Source organism: Mustela nigripes, chromosome 17 (genome assembly GCF_022355385.1).
Source record: "Mustela nigripes isolate SB6536 chromosome 17, MUSNIG.SB6536, whole genome shotgun sequence".
In the NCBI taxonomy this organism is placed as follows: Eukaryota; Metazoa; Chordata; class Mammalia; order Carnivora; family Mustelidae; genus Mustela; species Mustela nigripes.
In genome coordinates this window covers 47,044,405-47,067,814 of record NC_081573.1, presented here as the reverse complement: position 1 = coordinate 47,067,814, position 23,410 = coordinate 47,044,405, and the positions used below count along the sequence as shown (strand labels likewise).

The 23,410-nt window shown below is 53.4% G+C and overlaps 1 protein-coding gene and 3 non-coding genes across 4 annotated transcripts in view; 2 read left to right on the top strand and 2 right to left on the bottom strand.

Annotated features, from left to right (window-relative positions):
* VAC14 (VAC14 component of PIKFYVE complex) overlaps window positions 1-21,688 on the bottom strand; it is a 98,285-nt gene extending 76,597 nt beyond the window's left edge. Inside the window, exons 1-9 of the mRNA XM_059383535.1 lie at window positions 21,286-21,688; window positions 8,870-9,020; window positions 8,420-8,587; window positions 7,564-7,626; window positions 6,700-6,807; window positions 6,090-6,199; window positions 5,686-5,792; window positions 4,614-4,748; window positions 4,009-4,161 (exon numbers count right to left, since the gene is read on the bottom strand). Coding sequence (XP_059239518.1) covers window positions 4,009-4,161; window positions 4,614-4,748; window positions 5,686-5,792; window positions 6,090-6,199; window positions 6,700-6,807; window positions 7,564-7,626; window positions 8,420-8,587; window positions 8,870-9,020; window positions 21,286-21,389 — 1,099 coding nt within the window. The 5' untranslated portion in view covers window positions 21,390-21,688. The remainder of the gene's footprint in view (window positions 1-4,008; window positions 4,162-4,613; window positions 4,749-5,685; window positions 5,793-6,089; window positions 6,200-6,699; window positions 6,808-7,563; window positions 7,627-8,419; window positions 8,588-8,869; window positions 9,021-21,285) is intronic.
* TRNAG-GCC (transfer RNA glycine (anticodon GCC)) lies at window positions 2,963-3,033 on the bottom strand. Its single transcript has one exon. It is a non-coding gene; the product is annotated as a tRNA-Gly (tRNA).
* TRNAG-GCC (transfer RNA glycine (anticodon GCC)) lies at window positions 11,348-11,418 on the top strand. The gene has a single exon. It is a non-coding gene; the product is annotated as a tRNA-Gly (tRNA).
* On the top strand, window positions 12,030-12,100 carry TRNAG-GCC (transfer RNA glycine (anticodon GCC)). The gene has a single exon. It is a non-coding gene; the product is annotated as a tRNA-Gly (tRNA).
* Window positions 21,689-23,410: the final 1,722 nt, after the last annotated feature.

Sequence of the window (23,410 nt, the reverse complement as noted above, 5' to 3'; positions counted from 1 at the left end):
CAGGCATTTTAGGTTTTAACCTACATTGCTAAGTTGTTCTTTAGGAAGGTTCTACTGGTGACAAATGCACTTCAGGAACGCAGGAGCAGTTGATCCCCAGCAAGCCTCACACAGGGGTCTTAGTAATTTTTCACATTTTTGCCAAGCTGATGAGTAAAAATGGTAGACTGTCTTGCTCTGCAGTGTTCCCATTCCCAGTCAAGCTGTACATCTGTGGCTTCCAGTTTTGGATTATTCCCTCCTCAGGGAGCCAGGGTGTGAGCAGTGCCAGCGGCCCGGTCTCAGAGCCCTTGGGCCCAAGTCTGAGCCCGGACTCCTGTAGGCAGCAGCTGTGTGACCCCGGGCGGCTCACCTGACTTTGCTGCCAGTCCCTCACCTGTATGACAGGGTAACCAGTGCCTACCGCACGGGCTCGTCAGGACAGTATGTGAGCTCACACCTGCTTCACCGGGAGCTTGATTTCCTAAGCACAAGTTCTTAAATGTTATGGCTTCCGACACAGGCCGCCGAACAGATCGACCACACACCGTACTTCCCTGACTTACTCCGCACCTCTCTCTCACGGAACGCTTCCTCCCCGCGAATCTCCACAGGGCACGTGTCTTTCCTTTACAGTCAGAGTCAAATACTGGGCGCAGTGGGGGCTGAGTGGAAGCTAAGGAGAAGGAACAGATCAGTTCAGATGCCTGACACGGACCTGGAGTGGAGCCCCCTGTCCTGTGCGACCACATGGAGGGCCACACGTGATTAAGTGGTTGAGCAGCTGTGGGTCTGGCCCTGAGCTCCTTGCGGGCAGGACCCGGGTCCAGTCCACCTGCATCTGCAGGGCCCACAGATGCTGCTGAGAGGTCCAGGCCCGTCAAAGTCTCGCTAATGGATGGAGTCCATTACACGCCCACCAACGGGGGCTGGCAGCCCTCTCCTGAGACGCTATTTACAGCTCTGCCCCCTCACCTGTGACACGAACTTCTATCCCTGACCCTCTACGGTCCCTCATTTAGGACCTACCAGGGCCATATTACCACCTGGGGAAGGCTGGTCATAAATAACTAGGACCTAAAAGCCCTGCACTGAGAGCCTTGCTGAGTAGGTAGGTATGTGCTACGCATGCGTTATAACAATTTGACATGAAAGCGCCTGTTCCTGAGAGTGTCTGGCCTTTGCCACGTGCTAAAAGCTTTATAAGCAAATATCTCGCTTAAAACTGACCATCACACTATAGGTTTGGTATTATTATTGTTACCCAAATAAGGAACCGGAGACTTAAAAAGGCTCAGTGACTTGTCCAAGGGCAACAGAAAGGAGGTTAGTGAAGCCAGGACTCAGCAGCAGGCCGCTCTGACTCCAGAATCGAGACCAGGACTCTTGAGACACTCAGGCAGCATCATGGAGGGGAAGAGGGAACACAGATTAGATCAAGGGCTACAGGCACTTGGAGCAAGGACACTGCATTATGGACTCCTGAAGTGGCAGGGCCAAGGGGAAGCCAGAGCAAGTGGAGAGGGGCTGGGGACAGTGTGGCACAGCGGAGGCGCCATGGCCAGCGGTGAGGGCGAAGTGCACGCATGCACGTGTATGCCCACGCACAGAGGTCTGGCTGATAAGCCTCGTCATGGATCTTATCTCTCCCAGCAACCCAGTGCTCCCCAAGGATGAGGGAGAGGAGGCAGGAATTCCTGCCGCTGGCCAGGTAACCAGCGCTGGAGCAGTGGAGCAAAACAGTAAGAAGAAAAAGGGCCAGAGGCTGGGATGAACCTGTTGACTCAACCAGCTGAATCATCGCCGTCTCCTGGCTGGCTGGGGCCTTCTCCCAGCCCTTTGGCACAGTTGTGGTTACAAACTGAGCAGGTCTGCGTGGATGTGGAGCCCCAGATTAGCTGTCATCATCTCTAGGAACTACTAGAAACTGAGCTTTGCATCTGCTGAAATGCTGTTTATGAGGCAGTAAAAGCCAGAGCCAAGCTGCCTGACTGTATCCCGGTCTGGCGTGAGAGCCTCCTAAGCAGGGAGCTGCTGCAAGAGTGCTTAGGAAAATGATCGAAAAAAGTGAAAGAAGCTACATTGGCTGGCAGCGGCACCCTGGTTTCTGGCAGGCGACGGGACTCCTGTGGAACCCCAGTGCTCTGGCTGGGGTTTTTAGCAGCTGCCACGACCTGCAGAAGACAGTGGTTCCCTCCCACAGGGCCTGACGTGCTGCCACATAAGCAGAAAAGGTGGGGTTGGGGCTGCTAGGTTCCACTTTGGGGGACGAGGCAACTTTCTTTAAAAAATAAGACATATTTCATGTAACATAAAACTCACCATTTTAAAGCATACAACTTGATGGTTGTTTGTAAAACCACCAAGTTCTGTAAGCTCACCACTATTTAATTCTAGAACATTTCCATCACCCCCCCGAAGACATCCAGGATATCCGGGGATCCAATTCCCTCTTTCCCTCCGCCTTGGCAACCATTATCCTACTTTCTGACTCAATGGGTTAAGAGGCATTAACTGTTAAAGTCAGTATAAAATACAACTTCTCCGTGTTGCAATTTCTCAAGCAAAAAACAAAACAAAGCAAAACAAAACAAAAACCAGAAGAAGCCATCCCACAAACAAAAAAAGCAGGATGTGGGATTATGTAAACTGTATAATCTCACATATATATGTATATGTGTATACATATATACATGGAAAACATACATCTTATTAGGTTATATATATGTAATGGGAAAAAATGCCAAGATTACATTAATTCCCTCTTGTAGGGGGCAGTCTTGCTTCTTTATATTTTTCTCTACTTTCCAAATTTTCTAAAATGAGAATCTAAAAATGAAAAGATGATAAAATACTCAAAGTACAGTAAGCAGGTCTATTCCTGAGATTCTAGTTTCTCCTGGTAAGAAAGTTCCTGCCTTGAGAGGAGCTTTATCTTCCCAAATTTTCTTTTTCAAGGAGCTATCCAAAAGGTTACAGCTACTGCATTGGCCGGGAATCGAACCCGGGCCTCCCGCGTGGCAGGCGAGAATTCTACCACTGAACCACCAATGCTCCACTTGTGGGCTGCTGTGTCTCCAGCTGTTTTGCTGCTCTGGCTCACCAAAGCGATGCACAGCTGTAACCTGACCCTAGAGCTGGTCCGGCATATGGAATGCTGCTGCTCCGGCCAGCCAAGGCCAGGCCAGGAGGCCCATGGGGCTCAGGTGCCTGACGTACTGCTCAGATGTTCAAGAGAAGTTGGAGTATGGCAAAGGGAGAAATTCTTAGAAATTCTTTTGGCTCCTGGAAGTAAGGTTCCAGACCTGAGTCTGTTAGCCTTAAAAATGTGAGTCAGCCCCACATCAGTTTACTCTCTGGCTGACTCCGCAAAGGAGAACATCAGCTCATCAGGGTCCTCTCACAGAAGACAGAAGCCTCTTAGTAAAAAAAAGTCAGAGTTTTGAGATAAGATTTAGAGAATCAGAGTTTGAGTTTGAGATAAGATTTAGAGAATCAAACTCTAGACTCTAATTGACCTAAGAGTGGTCTTCCTCCTGTTTTGGAGAAAGAAGACAACAATGTCAGAAGAGTCGAAAGGACGGCCGAGCCATTTCATTTTGCGAAGACCCCGACTTGGGCAGCGCAATCCCCAGGACGGAAGAGGCTGCGTCCACAGCGTTCTTAGCCTCCTCCCCGGAGTGGCCAGCACAGTCAAGGCAGCCAGCTTCTGGGCCGCTGGATGTTTATGGCCAAGATCCACACAAGCCCTGCAACCCGGACCACTCTGCCAGGCCCCAGAGCTTCCCACATCGGAAACAACCATTTCCTGCACCCGGACACAGAAAAAGGTTTTAGAAAGGCTTAACCCAGATCCTGGTCGTGTTCCCTGTGCCCGTCTGTAGAAGGGAGAGAACAGCCACTGCTACCTCCCTGGGTAGTTACCAGAATTACATGAACTAACACCTGGGAAGTCCCCAGGGCTGGTTCACGGAGGCCCCACATCAAGTCACCCTGGGAGGGCAGGGGCAGGAGGCAGAGCCCACTCACCACTGGGTGTCCCTTCCTGCGTGGCCAGGGAATCATCGGGGTTGGGTTCTGCCTGCCTCTGCAGCACTGGCTTCGGCTCGTCAGGCTCGTCATCCTCAGGGGTGACCAGCTTCATCAGGCTTTGGTTGCACACGTTGGCCACCTCTTTGATGCCTGAGTCCACTGATGTAAGGAGTAGCCGCACCCTAGGGGTATTCCCTAAACCTGATGTCACTGGCATTGGTCAAGAACTCGGTCCCTCCCAGGGGTGGATTAGCGGACAGTCTGCCCTGAGTCCCCGTGAAATGCTCTTGTCCTTTCGTAGGACCTTTCCCGGTGGGCTTCCTTCCAACAGGACTCCCCAGGGAAGTGTGAGCTCGTGGGCCTGCAACTGTGGGACCTGGAAGAGCTGCTCCAGATCTGTAAGCAAGCAGGAGAGGCCTGGGGGCAGCAGTGGTAGCGCCATGTCCCTGGTGCTGCCCCAGCACCCCCTATCCGTGTCCTGCTCTGCTGCTGGCTTCCTAGGTGCCAGGGGCTATCTGGAGGTATGATGGATCATAAGGGAAGCCCCATGCTCCCACACCCGGGTCCTGCAATGTCACAGCCTCCTTTGGAGCAAAGGATACTTTTCTTGCGGTCATCGTAGGCCAGGCAGGGCAAGACAGCCGTCAGGATCCCGGAAGAGTAGGGCAGCATCACCCGGCCAGCCAGCTGGATGAACTCCCGCATCCAGCACATGGCCGTCAGCTGGATCAAGTCATCTGGAAGAGGAATCGGTGGGTTCCAGGAGGGTCGGCTCGAGCAGCCGGAGTGCTCCCTCCCACTGAGCAGAGCCTGAGGAAGGGACTGGGGGAAACCCGAGGGCCTGCACTGCTTCTAGCCTCATGGATACTCTCCTGCCTTCCAAAGATCCACGCAGGTGCCAGGTGGGAGGGCACGACAATGTTGCCGCAGACGTAAGAGCGGCCAGGATTCGCCACCCTCTGCACCCAGAAAGGGGCTCCACAGCTGCTCTCATCAAGGGGTGACTTCACTTCCCCATTGCTTGAGTCTGGGCTGGCCTTCCTCCTGCGGCCAGCAGTGGTGTCAGAAGTGAAGGTGTGGCGGGTTCAAGTCCAGGCCTCTGGAGGCCTTGCTCCCCTCTACTACAGGTCTTAGGACCTCACGGATGCCATGTGAATGCATCTGGGCCGGCATGCTGGACAATGAGACACATGGACCAACGCTCCCTGCTTCCCAGGTGCCAGCCGGCTAACTGGGAGACATGAGTGAGGCCATCCCAGACCATCTGGCCTCAGGGGACCCCTCAGTGGACTGTGGCTGTATAACCAAGTGCGGCTAAGCCTGGCCCAGGTGAACGGAGCTACCCGGCCGACCTAGAGATTCCCGACCAACACTAAGTAGCCCCGCCGTGAGGCAGTCAGTTCTGCGGGGGTTTGATACTCAGCAGAAGCTCATGGATAAAGTCCCAACCTGCAAGCATTTCAATTCCCGGTGAAATGCCAAGACGGTCTCTAGTTCTTACTCCAAGGTCAGAAGAAGTGCAAGGGCCTCCACAGTGCGGGGAGGACCTGATCTCCCTCCCTCAGGGACCCACCACCGCACTGCCCCAGTCCAGTTGGGGGCAGGTTCATACTCCCACCGGGGCTCTTGCTGCTTCCAAGGAGGTGGCGGTGGCCACGGGGCCTTCATACCCACCTGTGGTCTGGCAGTGGATCACCAAGATGTTGGCCATCTCTGCAAACTTAACACTGGAGGGATTCTTCTTAATTTCTTTCAGGAATTCTCCAAGGACCACCTCACACCTACCGATGAGAGGAGGAGAAGGAAAATAGCATGCACCAGCCAGGGCTGGAGGACCCTCTCCCGGAGCCCGCTTCTGCCCTGGGGGGACCTTCTGAGAGGGGACCACACTTCGCAGCTGCCGGATGGCTATATTCTAGAGGCTGGGGGTAGACGAGCTCTCTGCTTCCCGCGAGGCAGGAAGCACATGAGCCAGGACTGAGAGACTGAACTTCTTCCCCCGCAGCCACCCCTCTGCTGGGTGTGGGGGGCGGGGTGTGTGCGAACCGAGCAGCTGCCCGCCCCCTCCCTCCACTCACATTTTCCGAATCTCTTTGCCGTTGTCTCCCAGGATCTGGAAGAGCCCATCCAGGATCTCCGGCAAATAATCCAGCAGGTTGATGTCTGGCACAGACTCCAGAACCAGGATCTGACCCAGGGAAAGAAATAGGGAGGGAAAGTTATACCAGCCTAGGATCCCTCGTCTCCTCCTCACCAGTGCTCTGGGACTGGGCAGGGAGAAGGCGGCCCTGCTGCTGATGTGTTTCATGGCCCTACAGCAACCCCCTCCACTGCCCCAGACAGGGCTTTTGTTAAACATGCGGGAGAACGGTGACTTGGCTCCAAGGGAGAAGAGAAAGGACAGACAAGGCTCAGGTATGGCTGCTGACAGTGGCACCCCCAGCTTTAAAGAGACATGGGGGTGTTTCCCGGGACAAGAAAAGAACTGCATCATCAGGGGCAAACACGACGGGCTTTGGGGCAGACCGAAATAAGCGTGTCTGGATGACCTTATGTAACTGGACCTTAGAGATTTAACAATGAGGCTACTCTCAGCCACAGGAACTGCCCAGGCTGTGCCAGAGGGCAGATTCTACTGCACCAGAGGCTCCTTATGGCTGGAGAAACTGTCATGGGGCTGGCCCTTACCCAGGAGATGATGAACTGTCGGGCGTACTGGTTGTTGGAGTAAATCCTCTCCCTCAACAAAGGGATGAAGCCCACCAGGTCGAACTTGTTGCTTTCCGTCACAATGTCCTGTGGATCAAAGACACATGAGCTGCTGAGAGCCAGAGGCCAAGGGCAGCCTGACTTGACTGAATTATGGGCCCAGGGTCTAGCTCCAGGGGTCAGGGGGCCGCAGACAAAAATGACAGAGCTCCGGCTACAGAGGAGAGGTCCCAGAGCAACTGCCCTCGCAACAGGCCAAGGGAAGAGCAAAAACACTGGGATAAAAGCAGGAATCAGAGTCAAGAGGATAATCATACAGTAAAACCCTACATCTGATCACACGCCCTGGTACGCTGACCATCAGCAGCCCTCTGTCACTGGGAGCAGGGTGGGAATGGCAGGGGATGGCCATTCTTCCTTGTCCTGGGTGTGGCTAGCAGGAAGGATATTTAGGGTGATAAAATGTTTCTGTATTCTGATTGTGCTGGGTGACACAAGTCTGTACACCTGTCACAGAACTGTACACTGAAGGCGTCTGGACGGCTCAGCTCATTAAATGGCTGCCTTTGGCTCAGGTCATGATCCTGGCGTCCTGGGACTGAATCCACTTCTCCCTCTCCTTCTACCCTTCCCCCTGGTTGTGTTCCCTCTCAAAAAAAAAAAAAAAAAAAAATACACAAATCAATGAAATAAACAAGAAGCGTACACCAGAGTCCCTTCTACTGTACATAAATGAAAAAATTTTTGAAAAATAGGAAGAGTGACCCCAAAGACAGAATTTATAAGCTGTATAGACAGATGGAAGAGACAGATTCCAAAATATAAGTAGGAACCAAGTACTACCTTTAAAAGGCGGTCTAGGAGCTCAGATCCACTCTTCACATTGGGGTCTGGGTCTGCAGCCAACTACGAGAGATCCAGAAACAGAGAGATGATTACAGTCAATATACGGGACCAGGAAGCTACTAAGTCCCTGGCAGGAACTTCCTTCAGGGACTCAACCCAAGGATGGCAGGGAGGTAGGTGGGGAGGCAGGGACAGGCAACATGGCACGTGGCTGAGGAACGGACATATGCAGACTTCTGGTTCCACGCGGGGACCTCTGGCACCGGCTGCCACCAGGCCAGGTACTGGGTTCCCACCAGCCTTCCTCAAGGGTTTCCCATCCTAACACACTGGGTCCTTGCTCTGCTCTGGGAGGCGGGGACCGAGGCGGTGGCCCGGGGACAACTGGGGCGGTCGGCCAGGCTGCAAAGCTTCGAGGCCACTCTGCCCAGAGGTGCGCCCGGAGGACGCTGTGTCAGGGGCTCCTCGGCCTTTGTAAGCAGAGCTTTTCCCAGCGCTTACAGGCGGTGCTGCCCTCGCGGGGGAAATACAGTCTGTACTAGGGATTCACCGTCTTCGCCTTCTGTAAGGGAGACTGGGACTCCTCAAACTACCTGTGTTTCTGCTGCACTCTGGGGGACTGACACTTTCATCAACTGTGATAAAAATCAGATACTAGAGAAGTGGGAAAAAAAAAAAAAAAATCAAACGTCCCTGCAAGGCCATGAGACAATGACGAGACTGCACAGACGGCAGGCGCCCGCAGGCCTGCGTTCATCCGCTCGCCTGCCTCTGCGGGGAAGGGCCCCAGGGGTCCCGTGGGGGCCAGGCAGGCTCAGGCTCAGGCCGGCCCTGGGCAGTGGGGGGCAGTCACCTTGCTGAGCCCGTCGAAGAGCACGTTGAAGTGGGGCAGCACGGCGCCACGGGCCACCTTGACGATGTTGTACAGCGCCTCGCACGCGTAGTAGCGCAGCCGGCTGTCGGCATCGTTGAAGCAGGTGAGCACGGGCTCGATGAGCTCCTTCAGGTACAGCCCCGAGTCCTGCAGGGAGGGGGTCAGGAGGAGACACAGCTCATGGTGGGCCAGGCCATGGGCCCACAGCCCCCCACCCAGCCCCAGCAGACATCCCCGCTCCCCTGGAGCGGCTCAGGCCTTCGGTTGAGGCCTGGCTTTGGGCAAGTCAGCCTCCCGGGCCAGAGGCCCCACGGGTCTCGGGGTGGCGAGGATGGCGGTAAAGCAGAAGTCTGCGGCAGACCGCTGGGGCCGGGCGGTGAAAGCGAAGGCCACAGCTGCTGCGTCTGCCCCTTCAGGAGAAAGGCCCACCTTGCCCAGTGCGATGGAGCAGGCGGCCAGGCCGATGAGGCCCCCCTTCCGGCTGTGGGGGTGCTGAGACAGGGCAAACTCCTGAGATAGGGTCTGGATCACATGCTTGATCTGCACGGTGTTGTTCTGGGCCACGAACTCCCGGACCAGCCTGGAGAGAGAGGAGAGAGGAGCCGCAGGGCAGTGGGGTCAGGCCTCCCCTCCCCGGCTGCTGGCTCCAGGGCCAGGGATGGGGCAGGGAGATGACCCGTTTAGAAAGAGGAATCGGAAGTCCTGCACCTCAGGGTGGGCCTTTCCCGGTTCCGCTGCTGACTGGAAGGTACTGGCGGAGTGACAGGTCGTTTCCCTGTTCTGGGTCACAGTTTCTGTCTGTATACAGCAGAAAGGGGAACCGCAGACCCACCTCACCTCTGGGAGTCTGAGAGAATGCAAGGGAATGTCTTGCTGGGGACCAAAAAACGGCAGCATGAGCAGCTGGTGCACCACCCTTATTCGACACTGGCTCCGCCCCCCAATCCCGCACCCGAGAGGGCTTCTTTGCGTCTGTGCCATCGCGTCCATGGATGGTGCTGCATCAGGTTCCAGTCCGGGGGCAAGATCCACACACAAACAAGTAAATGGCGCAATGTGGTGTGACTGATACAACGGGAGCCAGAAAAATGCCGTGCGCTCGTCTTCTTGGGCTGAACAGGAGGTGCCCTGTGGTCACCCTGGAGGATGGTCCCACGGCAGGCCCTGCCCGGAGAGGCGGAGAGCAGAGAGAGGCCCTGTTCTGTCACAAGCCAGATCTGGAAAATGCCCGCAGGCGCTTTTCAAGTAAAGGGCAAGGTACAGGAGAGAGACTGGCCAAAGGCAAAGAGCCCTGAAAAACATGGTATATTTAGAGAAGAACAGGAGTTTGGCCTGTGGAAGGAGTGGCCAGACAGTTCAAGGAAGACAACCCAGTGGCAGTTTTCCAGCAACAAGATGACATGCTCAGATCTATGTTTTAATTAGGTTATTCCCGGTGGCGGCCTAGAGAGGCTAGGCTGTGGGGGTGGCTTTGACGGGAGACCGAAAAACCTCAGGGTCAGGAAGGCGGCCTGAAACACGCCTGAGGCAGTGGGAAAGAGCAGGAGGGGCTGCTTTACTTCGAAGACAAGAGCATCAGGAACCCATGGAACATGGAGGCCAGGAAAAGCAGGTTGGCCTCCAAGGTGTCCACCTGGGAAGTAACGCTGAGGGAGAAGGGTGGTCTAAGGAGGCCCCTGGCGTGGAAGGGAGCTCCTGTGGTCACGCTGGGGGGCGATCCCACGGCAGGCCCTGCCCGGAGTGGAGGAAAGCACGGGGGAGCCCGGTTCCATCACAGACTGTCTCCGAGAACTGATCACCAGCCCCCCAGATAACTGATGCGGAGTTAAGGCCTGGGTGTCAGGGACATCTTCCCAGAAGTGCGATTTCAGCTGGACCTTGAAGGAGGCAGGGAGAGAGAAGGAAACAGGGGCGTTCCGGGCAGGAGGAAACATAAGAGCCAAGCTTGTCTGGGGCCCCAGAGAACAGAGCAGCAGCGGGAGACCTACCAGGATGGGCTGGCTGCGGCCATCCTGGCCGTCTCAGATTAGGGAGAATCAGTCTCGCAGCATGGGTAACGACGAAGCTTCTTACGGTTTTTGAGAGTACAGGGAAAGTGTCTTAAGGAGCTGTGAGATGGACGGAGCCCATCCCATCGTCCAGGCGTGAGGGAGACTGCTACCAGGGGGGCAGCCAAGGGGCCGTCTACAGAATACGGACTTCTCAAAGCAGCTGCCTGGACTCACTGGCTACCTGCTCTGTGTCCATCGTGGCGGGCCCACTGCTCGCCTGCTGCATGAATGGGGTTCTCAGAGAATTTTATGGACAGTTAAGTCCAAAAGGTATCAATTCGTCCATGTGGCTCCAGCTCAGTGTCAGGAAGCTGCCAGGAAAAAGAGCTGTCCAAACGTAAACGAGCCGCCTCAGGAGGCAATGACCACTCCCACAAAACGGCTGTTCAATGAGGGGTTGACACGATTTGATGAAGATTTAATACAGCAAGTTATATTGGGCCAAGCTGAGCACAGCTGTGCACAGAACAGGCCCGGCTCCCGAGCTCGTGGATGTGGGAGCAGGGATGGGCACTTCAGGAAGGTGGTGTATGAATGGCCTGCGAGGTGCCTCTTTTTTTTTTTTTTAAATCTTTATGGGGTGAAATTCCACCAAGCCCACCCCAGGGGGCTGAGGGCTCTGGATGGGCTAAGGGCGTCGAGGTGCAAGCTCAATGCCCCATACGCCAAACCCCTCCTTCCCCCTCTTCCCAAAGCAGCCTAATAAGGCCCAGCAAGGATGGTTCTCTGTAAACCAGTCTGGCTTCCCAAACTGGACAAACTAGCCAGGTGAGGCAGTGATCTGCTGGAGCTCCCGAGTACCCACAGACACAGCCCCTTGAGAAAAGCCGGGCAGACCCGTCACAGAACAGCTGGAGCATTGGTGGTTCAGTGGTAGAATTCTCGCCTGCCACGCGGGAGGCCCGGGTTCGATTCCCGGCCAATGCAGAGCTGATCTTTTTGCCTTTTCCTGGCAGGCTTCCCCTCACACAGAGATCCTGCTGGAGGAACCAATCTCCTCAACCCAGCTGGCCTACCGCAGCCCAGGGCACTGTGAATTTGACCTTACCTCCCTGCTCAGTGAGCCAAGGAACAGCAGCTGGGCTCTCCAAGAAGGCACCACTGGCTGTGGGGACCACGGCCTTCACGCCCTCCACCCGTGAGGGACTCCGCCTGGCCGGGCTCTGGCGGGAAGCTGGGGTGAAACCCGAGAACCGTTAAGCAGCTCAGCACACGGTGGGCATGGAACGGGGAGCCACACATGTGAGGGGCACAAAGTCATTTGAAATCTCCATGTGCTTTTGGCTACTGAGGAGGGACCCCAGCTCTGGTTTCTGTCCTGATGTCTGAAGGCAAAGCAACTTCTCTCTCCCTCTCTTTCTTACACACACACCGTCTGCCTCCTTTCTTCAGCTCTGGAGCCGAAGCTCTGTGTTCCCGCAGCTGTGCTGATGTGGCAGCATCAGAGCCTGGCCTTATAGTCTATGAATCAGCAGAGCTATAAGGAGGCTCAGGATGGGGGTTAAAGGGAGGTGCTCACACAGCTGCTCACAGCTGGAGCATTGGTGGTTCAGTGGTAGAATTCTCGCCTGCCACGCGGGAGGCCCGGGTTCGATTCCCGGCCAATGCAAACAGCAGAATTTTTTTTTTTTTTTTTTTTTTGAATCCCAGAAGACTGGATTTGAGAGGTCACACTGCCTAAAGAGTATGCAACTACAGTCTGAGAACTGAGAAGGACTTGTTTCTAGCTGAGTTTTAAATATCTTTGATGAAAAATACTCAGTGTCTCAGACTTCACAAACATCTAGAACCCGTGCCTCCCTGTTCTTGAGGAGGCCAGGGTAAGGGGATCACCAAAGCCACTGAAAGCAGCTGTGCCTCCCGCTCCTGCCAGAGAGGCTGCCTGGGGACTCTGGGTGCCAAGAGCCCTCCTGAGGAAGCCAGGTCGTGCTTGCGCTCAGGACGACTTCGAGCAGCACCCAGAGCGGGACTGAGCACACCCATAAGGCTTCAGCAGGGCACCCGCCAGAGAGCCAGCCATGCCAGTGGCGTGTGCCACCCCGGAACCGTGGCCTGGCCTGTCTGCCTGCTTCAGGCTGCAAAGGTCCCTGAGCACCTGGCAAGGGCACTCTTCCCTCTCTTGGAGCAGCATACGGATACGTTCCCTGGCATGAGGGGCTCTCTGCTGGGGTAAGGCTGGGGAGGAAACCAGGTGGCACCCAGGACTTGCATGCAAAGCAGAGACAGAACGATCCGGTGAGAAGCCTGTGAGGCGAGAAGGGCCGGCAAGAGGGAGCAGGCCTGCCATCTGGTGGGGAGGGACCGGGCATGGCTTCGCAAGGGTCATGAGAGAGGCTCTGAAGAATGAGTAGTGTTTGTTCGGGAACTGTTGGGGACCAGGAAGCCCAGACAGAGGAAGAGCGTGAACGCTGGCTCAGAGGACGGAGGGAGGCATCCGGTTTGGCAGAGTGAAGGACACAGGTGGAGAAGAAACGGGTGACAGGGCCGGTGAAGCTGCTCCCGGGCTTGCGCATGGCAAAGGAACGGGCATTTACGTCTGGTGACAGGGAGGAGCCACGGAAGGTAAGAGCGATCTGCAGCGGAGGGTGGTGAGGGTCCCGATGGTGTCGGGGAGCTCCGAGAAGTCTGAAGACCTCAGAGACCGCACGGTGCGGATGGGAGGAATGGGGCTCTAATGCTGGGGCGACAGCCGGCACGAGCACCAGGGTCTCCAGATGGCAGGGGACGGGCAAGCAGGAGGCTGGTTTGTATTTAGCAACCCCTCCCCCACCCCCCCTGCCTCGGAAGCCCAGGAGCACTTCTCACATGCTCGACACCAACACCATCGGCCTCCCCACCCGAATCCTTCCAGGGCTCAACACAGGGCACCTCAGGCCACAGCAAAAGTAGTGACTCGTTTAAGTCTGGAGGCCCCAGAGCTCCGCACACTTGGGGATATGTTGAAGACAAGAAAATGGTTCCCCCAGAAGGGGAAGACATCAGAACACGAGCTCACCAATGCCAGCAGCCTGGAGGACACTGGGGCTGGCTCGGTGGGACAGGCCCTGGGGCTCCAGTGGGAAAAGCTGTCTCACAAGTCACGGCCATACTCTTTGCCTGGCACTCAGGGCCACCACAAGAGCACTGGGCTGGCCTTGCTCGTCTTACTGCCCTGTGTAACCATCCACTCTAGACAGAGCCGCCTTCGCCCTGTAAACCCGGGCCCTGCTCCCTCTGGTCCTAGGGCCCCACTCCCTGGGAAAGCTGCTGCTCCACATCCCACCCAGCCTTCAAAGCCTACAAATCCACCCCCCTCCCCCTGCTTCTCTGGAACATCCCAGGAAGGGGTCACTCCTCCTCTGAATTCAGGAGTCGTCAGTGACCCTCTCATTCTCTTCCCAGCAACACACTGGTGAATGCCACTGTCACTCTCAGGTGTGTATTTCTGTCTCCACAGTCCCTTGACTGAAGTCCCTGAGGACAGACTGGAGCCCCTGTGTCTCTCATGCCACCCCTCTTGGGGTCTTGTGCTATGTACACAGGACGTGCGGGACAGCCAGCGCGGCCTCCCTCTCGGGGTCTTGTGCTGTGTACACAGGACGTGCGGGACAGCCACTGCGGCCTGGGGACGGGGCCGAGGGGCCGGCAGCACTGCAGGACACTGCGAGCTGTGGGGCAAACACGGCCAGAGCCCCACGTTGCCATACAGGCGACACGGGGTGGCCTTACTCTTCTAAACCTACCCGGCTAGCTTAACCAGCCAGGGTCCTCAGCCCCGAGCGTTAGGATTCAATTCAGGAGGAGCAAAGGGCACCATTACTGGCTCCCAAAGGCACAGCATGGAGGGCTCAGGTCACCTGAGCTGGGGCTGGGAAAAATGCAGAAGCCATGGTGCGCTCCGGAGGCCTCTGTCCAAACACGTGCTCCAAAACAGGCCCAGCGACAAGACTCGCCTTTTCAGGCAAGACTCGCCTTTCCACTTCGCAAGAGCATGCAGAGAGAAAAACGCACTACAAAGGGAGGCAGAGTTAAGTGAAGTTGAAACTCCAGGCAGTGCCGGCTGCAGGCCGAGCCTCTCTTCAAAAGCCTGCACTGTTTCCTCTTTCATCCACGGCTGCGAGCCACAGGCGGGGATCTGAAGCCGCACTAGTTTTGAAGTGAGTATCTGGCCTAGAAACTCGCACGATCACAAATCCCTGGGACCCTCCTGGACATAAAGGTCACAGGCTCTACTGTTCTGTGTACTGGGGAAGAGGGGCTGAGGAGGTGTCCTTAGAGGCTGCCTGGAGCCTCCACTCTCGTGGTCAGAGGTGTTGCCAGCCGGCAGAACACCCATCCCCAACAAGACACAAATCCAGAGTGGCAACTCCAAGCTCACGACGCGGCCCCCAACAGCGCATGGTGCCACACCGATGCCCCCGTCCTTGACAGAAGGAACCCCGACAGGGGAGGACACATTCGGAAATTGTCATCAGAAGAAACCCAGAGCCATCGTCTCAGAGACACAACCACAGCCCCATGCTGGACCCCCCTGGCCTGTGCCACACAGCGGTGACAATCGTGGCCTGCATGAGGACAGGTGGTGGACGCCTTCCCGGGGACACTCTACACTGAGGACTTCTGTTCCTCCGTGGAAGCACGTCCTTCTGCTCTGAATACTGCCTCATCCTGCAGAGGTGAGATGGCCTCAGGGAAACCGAGTCCCCTTGCCCAGGCTCACAGAGGAGCAGAACCCGTGAGCCCCGTCAAAGTCTAAGCCCCTGCAGGTGTACACCAGGTCCTCTCGCTCGTCTTCTGAAACCAAAGCTGCACAGCGAACACACTCAGTGACAGAGTGAACTCTCCTTGTGGAGAACAGAGGCCTCCAGCAAAACGCAGCATTCTCCACACATTGCCCCCTCCTGTTCAGTGCTCAGACACCCCTGAAGCATCCCTCCACCACACACAGGGAGTACAGATGACGTGCGCCCTGGGGATGCTCTGAATCGCTCTCCAGCTGGACTGCTACTGGGAATGCAGGAACTAAGTAACCACTTGCTGAGCACTTCCTAGCTGCGAGGTGATAAATGCTGGATGCCTTATCCATGTTATCCAATCTAAACTTTAAAACAAACCCTTGGGTTAAGTACTAGAACACCCATTCCACAGATGGGAGGAACTGAGACTCAGAGATATTAAGAAACTCACAAGGTCACGGGGCACCTGGGTGGCTCAGTGGGTTAAAGCCTCTGCCTTCGGCTCAGGTCATGATCCCAGGATCCTGGGATCGAGTCCCAGATCAGACTCTCTGCTCAGCAGAGAGCCTCCTTCCTCCTCTCTCTCTCTCTGCCTATTTGTGATTTCTGTCAAATAAATAAATAAAATCTTAAAAAAAAAAAAAAAAGAAACAAGGTCACGCAACTTATAGATGACAGGCGCAGAAATTAACCTAGGTTTTCCTGACTCCAAGGTCTAAAGTTGTTCCTGCTACGCTGCACACCCTCTGTCCTCAAACATCCCAGCTGCTGCTCATCGGGTGCCCACTGGCTGCCAGGCACTTGATGTTTCTCATGTCATCGAATCCTAAAGCCCTTTTCATCTGGTGATGTCCAAATGCCCCAGCCAGGTCACTGGTCACTGCACTTACGTTCTTGTGTCTTCAGAGGAGATGTCCTTGGCTATAAGGTGGGGGTACACATTTCAACAACCTCACACTGTTTCTAGAGAATAAGAGAAGGCATGGAATGCGCTCTGTGTTGCACATGCTCCCAGAGCAGCGTTAGTGCAATGTCAGAATCTGAGAGACAGACTGTGATCTCGCACACACCACACAAGATCACATTCCCTCCCTAAATGTGGACTGAGAACCTGCCATGCTCCTGGCCCCAAAAAGGAGAGGAAGAGAAATCCAGAGTTGTGTTTATTCTCCTGTTGTGAAGCTCTCAGTGTGGCCTCAGGGCTGCTGCCTTTTCTCATCTTGCCGAGTTCACGTATCTCTCGCGCTTCTCTGTATCATGGGCTGTGTTCAGATGACATATGTGGGCAGCAACTTCCCAGGGACAATCTCCATAAACATGTCCATCTCCTCGGCTGAGTATTTAAGTAATTTGGTTTCCACTTGCTCACCAGTCTCCACTAAGTGAACATGGAAAGTGTAATGTTTGCCTCTGAGCAAGGACCAAAGACCTTCTGAAAAGGCCCCAGAGTTAACAGACAAGAAACAACAAGCTTCCACTGGCTGGAATCAGCGGAAAGACCATAAAGGAGAAACGAGTTTGAAACAGCAGCTGTTTGAATCTCAGGTGACAATAACTGTGACCACTTAATGAGTGCTTCCCTCACTGCAATAAAACACTACTCTTAGTTTTTTTAAATTGCCGTAATTCACAAACCAGAAATTCACTCTTTTAGAGCGTGTGGTTCAGTGGTTGTGTGTGTGTGCCCATTAGCAGTCACTCCCCATATTCCCCAAGCCCCTCCCCTAAGCCCTAGGCAACCACCAAGCTACTTTCTCTCTCTGAATTTGCCTACTCTAGATAATTCACAGAAGTGAAATTTTCATATAAATGAAACTCATGGCCCTTCGTGACTGGCTCCTTTCACTTAGCCTAATGTTTTCAAGGTGCATTTGTGTTTAAGATGAGAAGACTGAGGCACACAGAAATGAAACCAGAGGTCACAGACTCACATGCTGATAGGCACCAAGCGGAGGTACAAGGGAAGAAAGGTTGTGGTGAACGTGCCATTACAAGAAGCAAACTGGGGAGGCCATTTCTAGCCAGAAGGGAGGCCCCTAGGCTCCCCTTATCTGCTATGTGGGATGGTGAGCTCCACAGAGACACACTTCCTATTTCTTAAGAGAAGCCAAAAACCTGAGCTTCACTGTGAAATTTATCAATTAAAATACCTTGCAGTTCAGACCAACTCAAACCGGTTTATAAGCAGGACACAGCCCCTAGCTATGGGTCTGTAACCCATGGACTGAGCAATCTACCGCTGATTCCATTTAGTGACCCATGCCTGCCTTAAGCCTACTGGTGATAAACAGTGTCTCTTTGCAGCAGCGGTGGAGTGGGGGGTTGTCGCTCCAGAGCCAGGTCAAACTCAACAGTTAACCTTTATCTGATCACCCAGTGCCAAGGATCCCTGCCCCCTCTCCGGGAGGCAAAGGACGCATTATCCCACGACCCACCCCCTCAGGCTTCGGTGTTCTCAGGGGCATGGCCTGGGCCCCTACATTTGCTGGCTTTTGGAACTCAAAGTTCAGGAACACTAGAGACTCAGCACTGAGCCCATCCCTGGTTACCATGAAGGGCGCTGTCTCTCTGAGCCTGCGGTGGGGGGCCACTCTGAGCCAGAGTGGGGGACACCACCTCCTCAGCGGGCATCCCCTACAGTTCTCCGAGTGCCTCTTGGCATTTCTCCCCCCACACTACTCTCTCCGGGAGAGCACAACCTGGCCAGGGTCTTACCAACTTTTTCATCAGGTCTGATCCATGGCTATATCCCCTGAAACTGAGAGCCCACCAAACCTGAAACAGACATTCTAAAATCCTAGCCCAAGAGCCTTATTCTTTAGCAAACTGTGTGGGCATGTTGGTGGGAGGCTGCGGAGGGAAAAGCTCTCCAGGACTGCGCACAGCAGGCTCACACATTTAGCGATCAGATCTTCAGTCATCAACCCAGCCTGCTCTTGAGATTTTGGAGTTCAAGTTTCTATTGAGCTACGCATTCACATCTCTACACTTTTAGTGTCTGAGAGTCCTGTCATCAAGAAAAAAAAACCGCCCTCCTCTTACTACGAATTTTAATCCTTCATTGGAAAAACATATGCTGCACTGGCTCTGTCCAACTGAGCAGATGTTTCTGGAAAACCCAAAATGGCAATTAAAACAACCATGGAAATGCTCAAGTATGAAACTTCCCTTATTCAATATATGTGCTCTTCTTGGTAGGGAAAACCATTCACTGCAGTGGGGAAGCTCTTTGAGATAGATGAACCTGGGTTTTTAATCCAGATTCTAGTTGAGAGACCTTGGGAAGAGTACTTAACCTCCAAGATCTTCTGTCTCTTCGTCTGTGAAATGCCATCACCTAGATTGTATACTGGAGCCATGCAAAATAAAGAGATGAGGGGTGTGCAATGGCCAAACGAAAGACGGCTTCCTTACCCTCCTTTCCCCAAATCACGCAAGGTCATTTTTTTTTTTTTTTAAACGATTGGGGCTGTGGATTGAATTGTGTCCCAATAATGTGCATGTTGAAGTTCTAAACCCCACACTGTGACTGTATTTGGAGACAGGGTCTACAATTGTAGGAAGAAATTATGGTTAAATGAGGTCACTAGGCTGTAGTCCTGATCCAACAGGATTAGTGTCCTCCTCAGCAGAGATGCCAGAAAGCTCTTTGGTGAAGCAGAGATAAGTCACCATCTACCCCTAAGCAATCTGTGATACATATATTGGGGAAAATACCTAATGGGCACTCCTCATTCCAAATATGGCAAAAGAAGGCTAGAAACAGATCAGGGCCTTCTACGCCAGTGCTTCTCAGACTTTAATGTATATATAAATAACCCACGGATCTCATCAAAATGCAGATTCTGATCCAGAGGTCTGGGGCGAGGCTGGAGAATCTCTTTCTAACAAGCTCCCACGTGATCCTGACCCTGCCGGTCTGTGGGCCACACTCTTGGGTAGCAAAGTTCTTAGAATGCAATGTTACTTCCCCACCAAAAATGTGCTGTCATTCACTCATCAAGACACCAACCATCAAATGCTGTGTCAAGTGCTGAAGATAAATAAAACAGGGTCTCTGCGCTTAAGAAGGAGTCCATCGTCTAGTTAAGTCCCTAGGTTTCTCTGAATTCCACAAATCAAGGGCAATGTCGAATACAAAAAGAAACCCCTTAAAGACAAACCCTAATGGCAGAGCCCGCAGAGTAAGAGCACTTAATGCGCTATGCTTGCGGCAACAGTAATGCTCCGATGAATACCTCAGTCAAGAACTCAACAGATAATTCAAGCTATGAAGAAAATCAGACATTCCCGAGAACAGACTGGGTGACGGCCAAAATCGGGTGTCAGTGTAGCTTCAAAGCCAATAAAACCCATGGACATGGAGCCATGTCGACACATCAGCTCTGCGTCTCCTACTTAGTACAGTGAGCCTCATCTTTAAGACTCACTAGCATTAGTAAGAGCCAGGGCATAAACAAGCAGAAGTACGGAAACACAGCAGACCAGAAAGCGGTGCTTCATGAGAGAAGCAGCTAGGTGGTTTGGGACATACCGAATGTTAGTGCTGAATGAGAGGGTCCTCTTAACACAATCGAAACCCCTTAGGTGAGGAGGAAAGGAAAACCCAGAGCAGTTAAGACAGTGGTTCTCACCTGGGGTGATATCTGCACTCCCAGGAGACATCTGGAGACAGTGGAGACATTTTTGGTTGTTAGAACTGACGGAGAGCTATTGGTATCTACTGGGTAGAGATGAGGAATGCTGCTAAAAATCCTCCAGTGCACAGGACAGCCCACCACAACCAAGACTCATCTGTCCCAAAAATGTTAATCGTGCTGAGGTTAAGAAACCCCGAGTGAAGCAATCTGCCCAAGGTCAAAGAATGAGTATCATACCATACCATGGATTAGATTGGAGCTGTCCAACATTGTGCAGCAACAGAAAGGTTCTAAGACCTCTACTGCCCATTATGGTAGCCACAGCCACACGCGGCTACCGAACATTTGAAATATGGGTAACTGGATTGGAAATTTTTATTTTATCTTTAGTAACTTCTGTGTAAAAAACCACGCAGGGCCAGTGGCTATCCCACTGGCAGGACTACCATCTATGTGTTCTGACTCCCAGTCTGGCATTCTTTCAAGTTTCACAGCTTGATTCTCTCTGCTCTTCTGAAATCATCCACCCCCCTGACTTTATCACAAAGATTTGATTGGGGGAAAAAAATACAAATGTAAACGAATAGCAGAAAATCTTAAGGAAACATTCCTAGTTTAACACCTTGTTTTGTACATTGGGGAATAAAGGAAGATGTCAGATCATGGTTACACATACGTGTAGTAAGACTGTAGAAGTAAGAAAGGTCAAATTACTCCTTCCAGGGGCGCCTGGGTGGCTCAGTGGGTTAAGGCCTCTGCCTTTGGCTCAGGTCGTGGTCCCAGGGTCCTGGGATCGAGCCCCACATCGGGCTCTCTGCTCAGCAGGGAGCCTGCTTCCTCCTCTCTCTCTGCCTGCCTTTCTGCCTACTTGTGATCTCTGTCTGTCAAATAAATAAATAAAATCTTTTAAAAAAAATTACTCTTTCCACCTGCAGGAAAGGGTGATATGGCAAAGATATAATGAACAGTCCTTTGAGTTTTGAGATTTCGGACCTGATTTCTCCACTTGGTCACCCAACAGTCCCTTTCACTTCTCAGAAGCTGGGTAAGAAATGAGGCAGGTCAACATCATTAGCATATGCTCATGCTTCTCACCTCCATCCCATCACAGAGACCCCTCTCTGATTTGCAGGTTTTGATGGAGTCCACACGCAAGACGAGCCGTGTGCCAGGCACAGTGCTATAGCGCTACACATATGCTTTGTCGCTTTACCCGCATGGCAATCGTCTGGGGGCACCAGGCGGTTAGAGAACTTGGCCCAAGTCATACAGCCCGTCAAAAGCAAAGCTAGGACTCCTAATCTCCTGCACTGCGCTAAGGGCCTAAAGCTGGCTGGAAAGGCGTGAAGAGTCCCCCCGCAAGGAGCAGGAGCCCTGCACAGCCAGGGCGGGGTCCTGGCTCTGCTCCCCACGCCCAAACCCGTGTGCCGGCGGCTTACTTCTCGATCTCCAGCGCTGCCACCTTCCGCTTTTCGTAGAGCTTGTCATTGAGGGCGCGCACGATGTTGGGCGTGAGCGGCGCGAAGTCTTTCTCGGGGTTCATGGTGGCAGCTCCGGGCCCTCCCCGGAGCCCCGCGACTCCTCAGCCCGCGGCTGCCCGGGCGGCGCCGGGGCCGGGGGAGTCTGCGGCTCCGCGCTGCCTCCGGCGCCGGCTCATGGACCACGCCGCCTTGGGCCTGCCTGTCTCGCTCCGCCGCCTCGCGCCGTCTCGGAACCCCGGGTTTGGACCCCGCCCCCGCACACCTGTTCCAGGCCGCCTAACGGCTCACGCGACCCGCTCCCGCCCGGCACCGGCAGTGCTCAAGGGGCAGCGGCCATGTTACACGGATCATGTGACTCTGCAGCCGCTTCCGCCTTCCGCTTCGAGGTCCGTCCCCTCGCCAGCCACGCCCCCGCACGCAGGCTGCAGGTGGGTTGTCCACGCCCCCATAAGGGTCCGCCTCCTCCCGTCACGCCCGCGCGTGGCTCCAGATGGTGCGCGCGGGGCGCGTGGCCCGGGCACTCAAGTGCCTGCGTGTGGTTGGCAAGACGCGTGTTGGGCTTCTGTGTACGTTTAGGAGCAGGGAGGGTTTCATGGAGCCTGACGCACGTAGCTTAGCTTGCTAAATACTCAGTGAACGCACTCGTTCATTTACTGTTTAGTCGCCAGTTTCGCATGTGGCAGTGTTTCCCCAATTGGAGTAATTCCGTCGTTAGTTTCGCCATATTCTAGCCACTTGTACTATAAAAATATATTTTTCTCAAACCAACTTACTTTCGAAAATCTTAAATTCTTACTTTAGTCTTAGGTCGTAAAACCATGGCTGTGAATAGTTAGGTATGTTTTTAAAACATTAAAATAAATTCTCAATTAAAAACAGTACTACCTACTACCTAAAAATCCCAGGTACCAACAGTGGCTGTCACCCCACCATTTGGGACTCAGGAGAGTGCGTTTATTGTGCTTGGATACCTTAGAGGGTTGGGGTTTTTGTTTTCATGTGGCAAAATCTTTAAAAGCACTGTATGGATGTATTGTGGCTTATAGGGAGAGGCATCAGACAGAGTTCCTTATTGTAAGCTTCCATAGTGGACAGGGATCTTAGGACAAGGGCTAGACCACAGTGGAGCCCAGAGAGTATTAAATATGAGCACAATACACGACAGTACTTTTTCTTTTTTCTTTTTTTAAAGATTTTTTAAAAAATCCTTCAGATCACAAGTAGGCAGAGAGGCAGGCAGAGAGAGAGAGGAGGAGGAGGCAGGCTCCCTGCTGAGCAGAGCGCCTGATGTGAGGCTTGATCCCAGGACCCTGGGATCATGACCTGAGCCGAAGGCAGAGGCTTTAACCACTGAGCCACCCAGGTGCCCCAACGGTATTTTTTCTAATGAGTGAAAAGTATGCATGTGAATCTGATAACGAAGTTGAAAATAGACTCTTATCCTCAATCCATAGATCAGAATCTATGGGACACAAGTGAGGGGAATTCCAGTATGGCCCCCAAGATTTCCACCCCTTTGGGTACATACCCTGTATGTACATACCCCTCCCCTTGAGTGTGAACAAGACTTGTAAATACGGTGGACTGTCACTCTTAACAATTACGTTATATAGCAGAAGGGAATTTGTAGATGTAATTAAAGTCCCTAATCACTTGACTTTAGTTAATAAAAAGGGAGATTATCCTGGGTGGGTCCAACCTAATCAGATGAGGCCTTAAAAGTAGTCAGGAGGCATTTGAAGCAGGAGAGAGATTCTCCTGCTGACCTTGAAGAGTGAACAGTAACAAAAGTGAACCCTCCAGGATGGGCCACATGTCAAAGACCTTAGAATGGCTGCTAGTTGCCAGAAAGTGGTCTCCTGAGGGCTGTCCAGTGGCAAGAAAATGGGGACTTCAAGTATATGGCTGCAAGGAAGTGAATTTTGTCAACACAAGAGAACTCAGAAGTGGTTCTTTTCCTCGTTGAGTTTTCCAGATGCAGCTGGCTGGCATCTTGATTTCAGCCTGTGAGACTCTGAGCCAAGAACCCAGTTGAGTCCATTCTGGACTTCTGACCCATGGACACTGCAAGATAAGAAACTTG